This window comes from Mastigoproctus giganteus, chromosome 7 (assembly GCF_048544385.1).
Source record: "Mastigoproctus giganteus isolate SK-2022 chromosome 7, ASM4854438v1, whole genome shotgun sequence".
NCBI classification, from domain to species: domain Eukaryota; kingdom Metazoa; phylum Arthropoda; class Arachnida; order Uropygi; family Thelyphonidae; genus Mastigoproctus; species Mastigoproctus giganteus.
The window spans coordinates 146,747,629-146,763,137 of record NC_143581.1 but is presented as its reverse complement, the minus strand read 5'-3'; the positions used below and the strand labels follow the sequence as shown (position 1 = coordinate 146,763,137).

Genomic DNA, 15,509 nt, shown 5'->3' with positions numbered 1-15,509 from the left:
AGATCCTGTTGCAGTAGCACACTGCCATTACTGTCACTAACAACCCTGCCAACTTTTGTATCATCTGCAAACTTCGACATTAAGCCTGATATACCTTCATCAATATCACTGATAAATATACAAAACAACAGTGGACCTAACACCAAACCCTGTGGGACTCCACTAATAACATTAGTCCAAGAAGAGCAGCACCCATTGATTACCACCCTCTGTCTTCTTCCACTTAACCATCCTTTTATCCACTGTAGCAACTTAACCTTAATACCATTCTGCTCCAATTTGTACAATAGTCTTCCACGCACAACAGTGTCAAAAGCTTTCCTGAAATCCAAATATATGATATCAAAATTATTTTTTGCATCCAGTTCCTTTGTAACATCATAATATCCTATCAGATTTGTCAGACAAGACTTTCCCTTAACAAACCCATGCTGTGTCTGAATTATTGCTGCAGTCTTATCTAGATAATCCTGCAATGCATCTTTAACCAGTGACTCCATTATTTTACCAGGAACAGAAGTTAAACTAACTGGTCTTTGATTCAGGCAACAAACTGTCCCTCTTTGGCCAGATCTTGATATTCTGATAATTACCCCTTTCCTGACTATCCCATTTCACACAAAAAGCAAGGCATTTTTACATAACCAGACTGCTGTCCAAGTAATGTGCTTATCACTTTAAAGTCAGCACAAACCAAACAACTAACCATGCCCTTCATAATTAATAACTTCAAGTTCTCATGTTTCTTTCAAATACACAGAGTGAGCTAGAATTACCCCATATCTATTTCCATTGTGGAGCAATACACCTTGAAAATCCTCCTTGATGAGTCAATAAGAAGTCTCACTGTGTAGGATTGAAACTAATTCCTAAGTAGTTTATTGAGTCATTTATACTCTAAAGCTTTTAGGGCATAAGCCTCAAACTATGGGAGAGTCAGGACTATGTATAAATATAGTGCAAGTGTATCAGAAATACATAGCTATATCTGAATAAATCAGAATATTAGTAAAACGGCATTGTTTTAAGTTATATCTCATATTGTGAATACCTTCACAACGAGTTGCCATGATATTGCACTACTTCGAATAAGTAACGCTTCACCTAAGTAGAAGTCTACTGTTACTTATTCTCAGATGGATACCACCACCCAGACGGCACCGTTTCAGGACTATTTGGCCCTTCTTCGGTGGGTGGGTAGTTATCCTAGTGATGCAATGATGGCAAAACAATTCATAACTGTTTTGCCAGCACAAGAAAGCAGTAGTGCCACACAGTTACAAAGTGGCTAGATTAGTTAAGTTAGTGCTAAAAGAGAAAAGAAACAGAAAGGTGACTTTCCTCTCTGGGCCTTTGTCTACTTCTTGGATAGCAAAAAGATAATCCAGATATTGATATAAAAGAGACTGGACTATATTCATAATGAAAGAGAATATTCATTTTTTCAAAGGCTTATCAAGATCACTGTGAAACACTTGGTCACACAAATAATTGCTTGGCACCCAGGCCTGGAGTGTACACAAAGAAAGAATATACCTCATTCCTTAACAAAGAAACATGGCCTCAACACACTACTCAAACTCCTTCCAGTCACTAGGATGGAAAGTAGAGGTAGGGAGATTATACACTAGTTGATTCAGATGCCTCTACATCATTATCAAAGGTTTGGTCTGGTTTTTGTGACTGGAGTTTTAGAACTTATGCAGGAAAACTTCTTAGAAGGGAAAATGACATAAGGGTATGAAATAGGCCCAGAATCTCAATCAAAAATAATGGAGTAATTATACCTGATATAAAGTTCTCTGAGCAGTGCAAACAGGCTGCTAGGAAAGCCCATAGGTCATGATACAGAACTTTTCTACTAAAGACAGAGGACTATTCCATTACCTAAAGCAATGGATACACCACATCTAGTACTGCATACAGGTGTGGAAACAAAACTCATTTTAGGAAAATGAGCTCTCCAAGTTTGTATAATATATATAAACTTGGAAAGCCTATTTTAGGAAAGATGCAGTCTACTGAAGAGGGAACAGAGGAGAGTAACAAGATTCATTAAGGGACAAAGGCTTAGTCAGCACAAAGAAACTTCCTTATTAAGAGGGGTGATTATTTTATAGATGGAATCACCTCACTTAATAAGAAATGGGTTGTGTATATTGCAGTTGGAACAAATGCCTGATTGAGGTGTTTAATTCTAAAAAGCATGGAATAAACTAAATGCTTCTCAGGGCATCTTTAAAGTTATACATATGATGCATAAATTTAAAATTGAAGTGTGACTGCAGAATGGATTCTTGAATTGAAATCCTACTTACCTATCTACAGAGGTTGAAGGGTTATTTAAACCTAAGGAGAGAGTGGATGAATACTTGTAACAAATGTGCTAGTAAAGATGACAGGTGACTGTTCTTTCTATTTTTAGCTTACACCACGCAAGCTTGCTTCCCTGAATTATTCTGTCAATACTCATTAATACTAATCAGTTGGGTAACATGGTGAAATACAGCAATCAAAATTAAAAAGCAATTAGTTCTGTTAAAGTATATAATAAAAAAATTATAAATATCATGCAGACTTTTCTTATTAACTAAAGCTAATTCTCTTTATGACAAAAATCAATCCACAAACTGGTACAAACTTACGCTGGAGTAGTGAAAACAGCATAGATCAGACTTGTTTGAATTCCACCAAAACTTCCATTTACAATGTTACTGGTAGATTCTGAAGTAAAACAACAAAAAAAGAAATTATTCTTCAGAAACAACCCTTTATACATATAAGTCTAATAACTCTCACTGTAACATCTGAATTCTTCCCTCCACTCCACCCAAACACCACCACCAAAATCTGATAAAGACAAACTCTGGCTACCGTCTGCCCAGTTTATATCTGGACTATCCTTCCACAAAACATTCCTTCAGAAAGCAAGAATTTAAATGCAACTGATATTAAACTGATTGGATTAAATACAATTTTTACATATTGGAGCTGAATGAAAACTGAATATTAAAATCTTTATCAGCCAGCACAAGTCACCACATTAGCACCCCCCATGATTATTCCACGTTTCCTCTCTGAAACAAATATATACAGGCAAAATTCAGAAAACCAATCAAGTTAATAGCATTCAAATAGCCAAATGCTCACTGATGAATAGGAATCATTTCATAAAATACAATTCCAAGCACCCTTTGCTGAATGCCACAATAAAGTAAGAAACGAACGCAATAACAATGATATACATTCAATGCAAGATACCACTGATATCTTGGACAATCATGTTTCAGACAGTAGCCAACACAGATTTAGTATAAAGAAATTTAAATTAATTTCTTCAGAGTAAACAAAGGACTAAACTTTTTTTTTTTTTGCAGCTTGTTTCAATAAACACGATTATGTTTTGCCTACAAAAAATCTAGGTGGAGTGCTGTATTATTTAATCTGTTATTAAAATTATGAAGTGAGCCAGAAGAATACTTACAAACAATTTGACATATGATCTCAATGGGTCCAGTATACTTATCAATGAATTTATTTCTCAACCTTTAATGGGCCACAAATATACTTTATTATATTAGAAACTGCACTGTAGAGTACTAACAAGGTTCATTCAGAAATGAGAAATAGCAGTGGTATAAAAGGTAGCACTCAAACCCAATTGCAATGGCAGCACATGATTTGCTGTTTCATTTTGTGCCATCACACTACCAAAGCTGCTTACATAACCATTCAAATGACTTGCCATTACATGTTATGTGCTGTTCATCTGAATCAGCAAGATAAAACCCAGTCATCCCTGCCCAAGACTAACAAAACTTAACTCGAGGAGCTTCAAAAAACACCTAAAATTTTACTCCTGGACAGAGATCATACAGAAATGCTCTCATTCTAACCTTACCATCAATGCAACTATCACACCCCATGTTTCCTTTACGAACTAACTTTGTAAGAAGCAGGTTGAATTCTTCCCTACAAAACTTTCATTATGGCAATAACAAAGATGCTACAACCATTTGTTGCAGAAGTTATGATTCATACACACACTTATGTCCAGTATGGAATAAGACTGGGAGGATTCATACAAGTCTCTGTTCCCTATAGGTCCAAGTTTAACTTTTTATAGGCAGTTCATCCAGTCATGAAATGAAGCACTGGTTCAAGCACTCGCTCTCACCCTATCCAGCAACCTCTAACAAGGTGGTACAATTTTGTTCCTAAACATGGCCAAACAGGAGAGCCAGCTTGCTTACTTTGAAGATCAAAGCTAAGCCACCTAATTAGTCACACGAGGAGATTACCTCTTAAAGATCTTAAAAAATTTTTATATATCTCTTAAAATATCTTGCTGAAGTTATCCCAGCAAGAGATTTTATTCTTATGTGGTAGAAGCCACTTTCAATCCAAGGGCTTATCAGAAAAGTTTTTATTCCTTTACCAACTCCACAACATAGTTTTAAACATTGTGAAATGCATCAGAGGCATCATGCCAACTTATACATGCACATCGCTTGTAATGAAGTGTCATTTATATGAAAATGTATTCAGCTCTGGTAGTATATGACACGGAAGCCTCTACTGAAGGACAATTAACTGCAGACTGGAACACAAACCAAGCTGTGCCACATCCATAGGTTTTTCTTCGGCATGGGTTGTGTTAAAGCAATCTGATCTGTAATTAACTGGATTAATTGGGTTTTTTCCCCCCACAGGACATAATAAAAATGCTTTAAGACAGATCTGAAATCTGTTAAATCATCTTGATGATTTAACAGATTGTGGATTGGCTCGTCCGAAAACAGTAGCATGAATAGGGATGTTCGGCTCCACCCCATCTTGGAAGCTGTAGTCCTTGCAAGATATGAGCGCTTCACATTTCCACATTCTCGAGCCACTTCCGGTTCTGGTGCATGTGAAAGTAATACTGAACATGCGCCTGGTCAGCCACGGGTGCCGTGAACCCGATACTAAAGGATGTGTTGCCCAAGTAGCATTGTTGTTGAGAAAGGAGGCAGATGCCCCAGAAAGCTACAATCATTCTTTTATCGCTTTTAATTTTCGTATTTTATTGTATTTTAACATTTTCATAATAAATTTCATTTTATTTTATAGTAAATCAGTTTTGTAAATATTATTTTACATTATCCACTGTATCACTTGGTACATTTTATTATATTTACATTTTATATTTTTACAGTATTAAACTATTTTAATCAAAACGGTTAGTGTATTTATTTAAATTTGTGATAGGCCCAAACTTTATTTTCATGAACAACTTGTGGAACAAGTTGTTCATGAAAAGTACAAGTGGAATGTCTTGAAATGATATCTTGAAACAGAAGGTACCCAATGACTGATGTGGTCAGAAAAATCGTCAGACTTAAATCCAATTGAACATGTGTGGGATGCCCTTGGGCATTGCATTGCACACTGACAGCCAACTCCTTGGCCATTTGGTGAGCTAAGGTCTGTACTGGTGGAAGAATGGGATTTGTTTCCACAAAATCTTAAACGACCTTATATCAAACACAGTTCACCATTGTCAGGTCTGTTTAGCAGTTGGAAGGGATCATACACCATACTGATATCATGTGATCATATTTTTGAGCATCTTGTATCAACTTCTGTAACGTGACTTTTTTGGTAACTCTTATACCTCTATAAATGTCCCTTGTACCAGTCCGAAGTTTCTCACTGTATCTTCCTTTTATCATTATTTTAGGGTACACCACCATATTAAATTTTGCCCCACTTCTAATTTTCTACATATTTTGTTTATTTTTTCAAACAGTGTATTAATAGTACTTTGAAATTTCAGCCTCTTAGATAATACTCAGTTTTATTTATTCTAAAAGGAAAGGACTTACGAATTTCATTAAAGTAAAATGGGAATTCTCCTCCAACAGAGCAATTAAGACGAGCTTTCAGGAACGATGTCCATCGGTTGCGGAATTTGTGAGGCCCACCTTTGTCTTTTGTACACACTCTAGCAACTCTAGAATAAACAGTCTAGAAAATATAATATAAAAGTTTGAATCCTAAATAATGAGTTCATGTATTTATCAAACTTATCAAAGCTATATCTAATGGACAGGAAATTATATTCAGTGTTACCATTTTTCTCAAGAATTTTTTTTTTTTTATTTTAGATTTTTACAACTTACTAAGAGTTAACTATTTTTTTTAAGTTGTAAAAAGTAAGTTTTTACAACTTATGAGTTAACTATAAATTCCTCAGAATCTTTCAGATATGTTGTGAGGTGTTAATAAAATTATGTGGTACAAGGAATAAACAATTACATATTATGACAGCACTCTGAGAATCAGCAAACATTCAAATTTTGACTAGATTTTTTTCCCCTATCTCCTGCTACATACTTAATTTGTTAGTATGAACCAGAGCTGTAATGCTCTGGTTCATACTAACATTGAGGTAAACTTCTCTTATTATTTTACAATACTTAATTTGTGAATCTTATTCTCAATTTGTGATATCAGTTCTAAGACTTATTACCGACAACAATTTTCTTATTTAACTGGAAACAAACCAGGAAGAGTTTAAATGGTGCATGTCAATTGTTAAAATTAAATGAAAAGCAAGGAGCCAACCTGCTTTTCTACAATTTTTTTTTGTTTAACACCCACCAATCACGATAAATACCAAAATAAACTGGAGAGTATTTTCAGTAGTTTATCCAACACCATAAGATTACTTATATAAATGATTTCAATATTGTATTTACTTCACCATGGTGAATCAAAAAAATTCCAAAATTAAATTTGCTAAAAATATCTGAATATCAAATAAGAACAATTTTGTAACTTTTTTTTTTTTAAACAGTAAATGGGATTTTTCATTGGTCATGCACAAAGGTTCATTATCTATTATTGCTGGCAAGTATTAACCTAGTGATAGCCATGACGGCACATAACATTCAGAAAATTAAAATTAATAATAGATAAAATGACATGACGAATATGAATTTTAACATTCTTTAGTGTATTTTTGACATTGATCTACTCAACTGATTTTCTTGTGAGTTGAAAAGTAGGTAATAAAAATGAATGCCACCAGTCAAAAAATTACTTCGAGGAACATAGATACTTAGCAATAATTTATTTTTGGTTTCATATCTTACATGTCACTGTTTCAGTCTGAAGTCTTTTATTGTTAAGTACATTATAATTTTCTAGTGAATAACAATTTGAATTACAGGGTTTTAGTGAATGTTGTATGATCAACCATTGTTTTACTGTTGTTAACTGACTTAATATTCAACATAGCAGAACTTGCAAGTGGAATTCTTAATTTTTTCTTGCCACTTTTTTTTTTTTAGTGCTAGTGTTCAGCTGTTATTTGGTTTTTAGGAGCATTAGCAACTAAGGCCATATTGCTCTGGGGATATGTGGTGGTCATTCCCTGACCTTTCCACATCCACCGTATTTGGTGGTCACGGGCTTGAACCCCAGTCTAATTAAGAAGTGTGTGCTGCGCACTGCTGCTCCTGCCCACCTGGCTAAGGAGCCTCCAGTGCTCAGCTAGGCATGCCAAATACAGCAATCACTAATGGGCTGCCGATGTGACAATATCCAAACACATTTGAACTTCAATTCAATACACAGTCGTCATTATTCTCTACAGTAATGAAACAATAAAATAGTAAACCTTCATAATTACTTCAATGTACAATATTATAGATTTCATTTGCAGATTTATTAACTACTTTTATTTGCGATCTGATTCACATATATAATGCACGTGATTGTGGAAATTCAGTCAAGCAGGGGAAAGTAGTAGAGAAGCAAATCTGGCTCTGAAATTCATTAATTTTTCAAAGATATTTTTAAAGATTTTCTTAATGTATTTTAAAATTTTTAAATATTTTTTTCATATATGCTTAAGTTATTCCACATGATATCTCCATATGTACATGCTTATAAAAATATCTACTAGCTGTTGTGATGATTTTTAATTCTGCTTTTATCTTAATTTACAGAAAAAAAATTTTAAAAATTATATATCAATTCTTCTCAAACACATACTATCAAGATAATTATTACATTACGAAGTGTCCAGTTTTAAATCGCTTGATTAGAGTGATTTAAAGCCCTGATTACAAACATGTCCATGGTATCGTGGAGGACTCAGATGTGCCAGTCTGACTTTTAGAGATGCACTAACTAGTGGTATTCACATAAAGTCAAATTGGAAGAGAAACTGTTGAAGCTAAATGTAAAAATGCCATTTGGTATGGATGGGATCTATCCAATTATATTAAGGGAGACAGCAAAAGAGCTTTAATTATGAGAGTACCCTTAGATTTAGGGGAGGTCCCTGTGGACTACACATGTGCAAATGTATCACCATTTAAAAGGGAATCAGAGGGAGACATGAGCAGTTACAGACTTGTTAGTTCACTTCTGTTCAAGAGAAGTGAATGGAGTCACTGGTTGAAGAAATAATACAGTTGAAGCTCTATAAAACGACCCTCCAAGGAATGAGAAAAATGGTCGTTATATTGATTGTTCATAAAATCACCAACAAAACAAGTAAAAAGCTTGTTGCGGATTAGATTACAATATATTATAATCTATATATTATTATCAAGAAGATTACAATATATTATAATCTTATTTATAATCTGTACTATAATATTAAACAAGGAAATTATGATTGGAAACTTTACATTGATTGTTGAGTGCAGTAAAGTTACAATTGAATTGTAAATTTCACTATATACCTATCAAAACCTACCAAGAATCATTTCATACATTAAAATAATTTGTCAAACATGCTGTTTCAATAGTACAGCATGTTCTAAAAGAGAATTACGAAGGTGCACAATAGCAGTTATTCCAATTTTGCAATTAGGCTCCAGTTAAAAAAAAAAAAGACAAGTTTTAATCTTTGATGTGCATCTTTCATTAAAAAATGTTCAACCACAGCAGGTTGCTCATCTTCGCTACAAATACAAGAAGATTCCATTACTTCTATGAGTTCCTCTTCATTCATGCATATCCTTAAACATTCAACATCTGCATCAGCTTCTGTGTAATCTTTGAAGCTTAGGTTTTCCTGTAAGTTCAGGTGATGACATATGTGCTTGCATATTTCTTCCCTATTATCGGACTATTCTTTGCAATTAATAGAGGAAGAAGCATGTGAAACTTCACACATTGCATAATTTGACCTTGGTCAAATGGCTGATGTCGTATTTAGTGGTAGGTACTGAACAGTGATTGCATGTAGGTCATTTACTTGACAATGAGGGTTGCAGTTAACCACAAAGAGCAAAATTTTTCTATTCTTCTGACTCATCCTAGGGTTGACTATTGATGATCATGCTCAGGTAGCTAGCTGATAAACTGAATGAGTATTTTGCATCTACATTCACACATGAGGAGTTATTCAATGAGGGGAGTGCCAGAAGTTTATAAAACACTAACCAGGAGCTAAGTGATTGTGTAATAACTGAGAGCAAAGTGGAGGAGAAATTGTTGAAGTTAAACATAAGGAAGGCACCTGGGGTGGATGGGATCAATCCAGTTATATTAAAGAAGGCAGCAAAGGAAGTAAGCAAACCCTTAGCCATAATTATGAGAGCTTCCTTATACTCAGGGGAGGTGCCCATGGACTGGAGGTGTGCAAATGTATCACCAATTCACAAAGGAGGTTCAAAATGTGACACAGACCTATTAGTTTAACTTGTGTTCTGGGAGAAAATAATGGAATCACTGGTTAAAGAAGCATTGCAGGATCATCTAGACAAAACTGCAGTAATAAGACACAGCATGGGTTTTTTAAAGGGAGATCTTGTCTGACCAATTTGATTGGATACTATGATGTGGTCTCAAAGGAACTGAATGCCAAATATAAATCTGATATCATATACTTGGATTTCAGGAAAGCTTTTGATACTGTTGCACACTGCTGTACAAATTGGAGAGGTATGGCATTAAGGGTAAGTTGCAACAATGGATAAAGGGATGGTTAAGTGGAAGATGACAGAGAGTGGTAATCAATGGACACTGCTCTCTGTGGACAAATGTTATTAGTGGAGTTCGCCAGGGTTCGGTGTTCGGCCCATTGTTGTTTTGTATATTTATCAATGATATTGATGAAGCGATGACAGTATATCAGGTTTAATGTCCAAGTTTTCAGATGATACAAAGGTTGGCAGGGTTGTTAACGACAGTAAAGACAGTATGATACTCCAACAATCTAGATAAGTTGGGAAAATGGGCTGAGAGGTGCCAACTGAAGTTTAACATTGACAAATGCAAATTACTGCATATGGGTAGCAATAATCCAAGAGTAACATACCAACTGTTTGGTACTACACTCAGGGAAGTAGAAAGTGAAAAAGACCTGGGGGTAATTGTGCAGTCAAATATGAAGTTCGCTGAGCAGTGCAGATGTATGTATGTATGTATTTAACTGTCGAAGGGTGGCACCTGGACATACACCCATCTCCACCAATTTATCATATAACATATTCTCATAATGGCCTGTTAGTGTAAGTGTGTGTAATGTGTTATAAGTCAAACAGGCTACTCTGCCACCAGGTGATAGTCCATTGGGCAATTACCACCTGGTGTCCATCCCTGGCATGAGGAGCCATGCCTGGATCTATTAGCTCTATGAGCAGTGCAGATGGGCTGCCAAGGCAGGTCATGGAGTCTTGTCAATGATATATGCTAGCAGGGACAGGGAGGTGATTATCCCATTATACAAGGCAATGGCCAGGCTACACCTCGAGTACTGTGTACAGGTCTGGAGGCCTCATTTTAGGAAGGATGTAGAGTTGCTAGAATGAGTACAAAGAAGAGCAACAAGATCGGTGAGGGGAACGAACGGATGCTCTTACCAAGAAAGACTTAAGTTCTACAAATTACAGCACCTGGAGAGTAGGCACCTGCAAAGTGATCTGATCGAGGTGTATAAGGCCTTGAATGGGATGAGCAAGCTGAATGCTGATGGGATTCTTCCTCAGATTAAGAACTTGAGGGGGCATAGATTCAAATTGAGGAAAGACAGTTGTAGAATAGATGTGCAGAAATTGGCCTTTAGCCAGCAGGTAGTTGATTGGTGGAACAGACTTCCATCTTTTGTTGTGGAAGTTGATAGCCTAAATAAATTTAAGGCTGAGCTGGACAGGCGTTTGGAATGAATGGAGGGATGAAATGGGAGCTTTTTTTTTTTGGTTGATGCTGCATAAGCTTGTTTTCTTGCATCATATGCCTCTACTAATGCTAATCCCGCAATCCATGACTGATCCATCCATCCGATACTAGACATGTTTGCTGCTAGGAGAATGGTAATCCATTGTTTGGCTTTTTTCCACCATTATAATACTTGCTTTTAAATGTAAGTGTATCTGGTAACAATTAAAAAAAAAAAAAAGTACAGCTTCATCAGCATTTAAGTCATCAAAACATATTTTAAATGATTTTCCTTCCACTCCTTTGTAGCATCGAGTTCCACAGCTGCACTTACGCCAACACTTTTATGAAAGACAAGCCATGACAAGTCTTAAATTTCTGGAACTATTCATCTGAACTTTTAGATTCTTCAATATTCATTCGATGCACAAGTAATTTAGCCTTAGCTTTTAAAAGATTACCATCTATGGGAATGTTTTTTGCATGTATCATCATTCTTTTTGTGGCAGGCAGATCAGTGTGGGGTACTGATTCTGGCAGTTTCTTGATCCAGTCTAAGGTGGCCCACAATGCAATACCAACGTAATGTCACTTGCTGCACAAAAAAAGTTGGCATTGCTTGCAGTAGAATACCCGGATTAATGTCATTAATCACCATGTGAACCTTTGTATCATCAGCACACTGACATCAAACTTGAAATTTCTGCCTCAATATCCTTTATATATATATATTAAAAACAGTAGGGGAATGGTAATGGTATTCACCATATAGTGAAAGGAAGCCACAGGCTGTTGCTGCACTATCAAAAAAAAACAAAAAACCCAAGTAGATAAGAAAAATTATATGCCTCCATCCTCAACATAATTACCTATCCAGCTAGCCTGCATACTTACTCTATCAGCCTCAACTACAAGTAATGGCAACTCGTTCCAGCAATCAACAACTCTAAAAGAAAACTTCCAACAATCTAATCTACACCTCAAGCCTTGTAATTTGAATTTATAAACTCTAGTTCTGGAATTCTATGTAACAGTGAGAATTCTACCTTCATTCATTTTACTAATTCTTCTCAGAGCCTTATAAATCTCAATCACGTCACCTCAGAGATGCCTAGTTGCCAAACTCTGGGGCTCACATAATCAGAGTCTTCCACATACTGTTGTCCTGCTGATCTCACCATTTGAGTTGCACATCTATCGACCCTTTTAAGAAGCTCAATGTCTTTTTTGCAGATGAGGTATCCCATAGTTGAACACAATATTCCAAATGCGGTCTTACAATTTCCTTATAGAGTGGGATTATGACCTCCCTATCTCTACAGGATAACGTTCAATAAATCATCGATAGGACACCATGCACTTTCCTGACTGCCTGTTTACAAAACTTCCAATCTGCCAAACTAACTCCCAGATCCATTTCCTCCTCCACTGAAGTTAATCAGGCCCTCATAATTAACCTCAATGTTCAATACACTCCCTTGCACACTCTCTCAAAACTACGGGGTATATGCCATCAACTCCATGAGCCTTACTTGCCTTTATACTGAAAAGTTCTTCTAATAAACAATCTGTAATTACAAGATCACTAATTTCACATGGCTCAGTCTCACCTGCAAAACCTCTTCTCAGCATGAAGGGTCTTTCATCCGTAAAAACTGATGCAGAGTACCTATTCAATTCATCAGCAATATCCGCAAGTCATCTAAGGCTTTCCCACACCAAGTGCACAAAGGTCTAATCTGATTAGCTTTCTTCTTTGTTGTAGTCATATACATAAAAAAAAAAAAGTCACCATTCTTTGCCCTCTTGGGCAATGCTTTCTCATACATAGATTTGGATTCCGTGAACTTATTGTGTGGTACTATTAGCGATCAACTTATACATGTTGTAGGCTTCAGTACTTCATATCACTTTTAACTGTCCCATGCTATCTTTTTCTTCAATTTGACTAGCCAGCTCTGCACTCTTCCATTTCAGCATCCTCCTCATGCAATATTTTTTTTAAAAAGGTATATAGTACGAATCAGAGCTGTAATGCCCAATACGTTCTACGTTGATATTAATATTTGTAAAATAATAAGAAGAGTTTACCTCAATATAGTATGTAGAACACTTCTGTATGATACTTTCCAGAAAAAAAAAAAAAAAAAAAAAAAATCAAACTTATTTAGAGCAACAAATAATTAAAAATCAATTTAACGCAATTAAAAAGAATCTAACGAAAATATTCAAAACGATTTTCCTTCCTGAAGCTGACAATGCTTTGACCATATGTCGTGATCACAGGAATGAAAATTACCGATAGGGTTGAACATGAAACTTAATGATTATTTGTCTTCACGCATGTGCGTAAAGGTCCACGCATCAAAGATCAAATATGGCCGCGACGAACATTAACAGAATTCTTGTGTAATTTAATTTCTACAGTTTCTGCAATAAATAGTCGCGTATAATTAACGTTGGACATTAAGTATTTTGGCCTCGTTAAATAAAGTGTTTTTCGTTAAAGGCATGAAAGGCTAATTCTGATGCTGCTGGATGAGAAGCACGAACTGAGGCTTCATATTGATTTAAACAAATATTCAGAGAAAAACACGTCGAACAAATGGAAGTTTTTCCAGCAATTAACCACCCGCTGGCTAAAGGCAAATTTCCGCACATCTATTCTACATCTGTCTTTTCTTAATTTGAATTTATGCCCCCTTAGGTTCGTAATGTGAACAAGTGGAAGGATCCCATCAGAATTCAGCGTGCTCAATCCATTCAAGGCCTTATACACCTCAATCAGATCACCATGCAGGTGCTTAGTCTCCAGTCACTGCAATTTGCAGAACTTAAGCACCTCTTATTTGTAGAGAAAGTGTTCATGTGAGCGAAGAAGATTGCAACAGTTGGAGGAACAATACCTTGAAGATTTTGGAAGAATATGAGCGTGAGCAAGTCTTTAATGCTGACAAAATGGGTTTATTTTTTAAATGTTTACTGAATAGAACACTTGATTTTAAGGATGATAAATGTTTTGGCAGAAAAAGCAAAGAAAGAATCACTGAGCTAGTTGGAGCAAATATGACAGGAAGTTAAAAATTAAGACTTTTAGTGATCGGAATATCAAAATCCCAAGATGTTTTAGAGGCACAAAATCTTTGGAAGTTGACTACACCTCCAATAAAAAAGAATGGATTACGAGTGATATTTTTGAAGAATGGATATTAAAACTAGACAAGCGTATAAAAGAAAAATCGTGTTGGTAACTGATAACTGTCCGGCACATCCTGCCAGTATTTCTGCCAAATTAAAAGTGCAAGGTTGTAGTAGCAGTAGTAGTGGCATGTGATGCAAGAAGGCAAGTATATGAGCTTATGTAGCATCAGCTAAAAAAAAAAAAAAAAAAAAAATATATCATACCATTCCCTCCAAATGCCTGTCCATTTCCTCCTTAAATTTATTCAATTCTTCAACTTCCACAGCAACAGATGGAAGTTTTTCCAGCAATTAACCACCCGCTGGCTAAAGGCAAATTTCCACACATCTCTTCTACATCTGTCTTTTCTTAATTTGAATTTATGCCCCCTTAGGTTCGTAATCTGAACAAGTGGAAGGATCTCATCACAATTCAGCGTGCTCAACCCATTCAAGGCCTTATACACCTCAGTCAGATCACCATGCAGGTGCCTTGTCTCCAGCCACTGCAATTTGCAGAACTTAAGCCTCTCTTGGTAAGAGGATCCCTTCATTCCCCTCACCAATCTTGTTGCCCTTCTCTGTACACGCTCAGGTAAATCTACATCCTTCCTAAAATGAGGTCTCCAGACCTGTACGCAGTACTCAAGGCATGGCCTGACCATTGCCTTATACAGAGGGATAATTACCTCCTTTTCCCTGCTAGCAAAATTCCTATATATCATTGACAAAACCCCATGACCTGCCCAGGCAGCCTGTCTGCATTGCTCAGAAAACTTCATATCTGACTGCACAATTACTCCCAGGTCTTTTTCATTTTCTACCACCTTAAGTGTAGTACCACACAGTTGGTACATTTCTCTGGGGTTACTTTTACCCATATGCAGTACTTTGCATTTGTCAAGGTTAAACTTCAGTTGCCACTTCTTAGCCCATCTGCCCAAATTATCTAGATCCTGTTGCAGCAGCACACTGCCATTACTGTCATTAACAACCCTGCCAACCTTTGTATCATCAACAAACTTCAACACCAAGCCTGATATATACCTTCATCAATATCATTGATAAATATACAAAACAGTGGACCCAACACTGAACCCTGTGGGACTCCACTAATAACATTAGTCCACAAAGAGCAGCACCCATTGATAACCACCCTCTGTCTT

The 15,509-nt window shown here is 36.1% G+C and overlaps 1 protein-coding gene across 10 annotated transcripts in view; it reads right to left on the bottom strand.

Annotated features, from left to right (window-relative positions):
• The window catches only part of Sema1a (semaphorin 1a), a 699,485-nt gene that overhangs the window by 232,612 nt on the left and 451,364 nt on the right, over positions 1–15,509 (bottom strand). For all 10 annotated transcript variants that reach the window (XM_090377935.1, XM_090377936.1, XM_090377934.1 and 7 more), the window contains 2 exons: positions 5,868–6,009; positions 2,646–2,724 (listed from right to left, as the gene is read on the bottom strand). In XM_090377935.1, the coding sequence (XP_090234061.1) occupies positions 2,646–2,724; positions 5,868–6,009 (221 nt within the window). The remainder of the gene's footprint in view (positions 1–2,645; positions 2,725–5,867; positions 6,010–15,509) is intronic.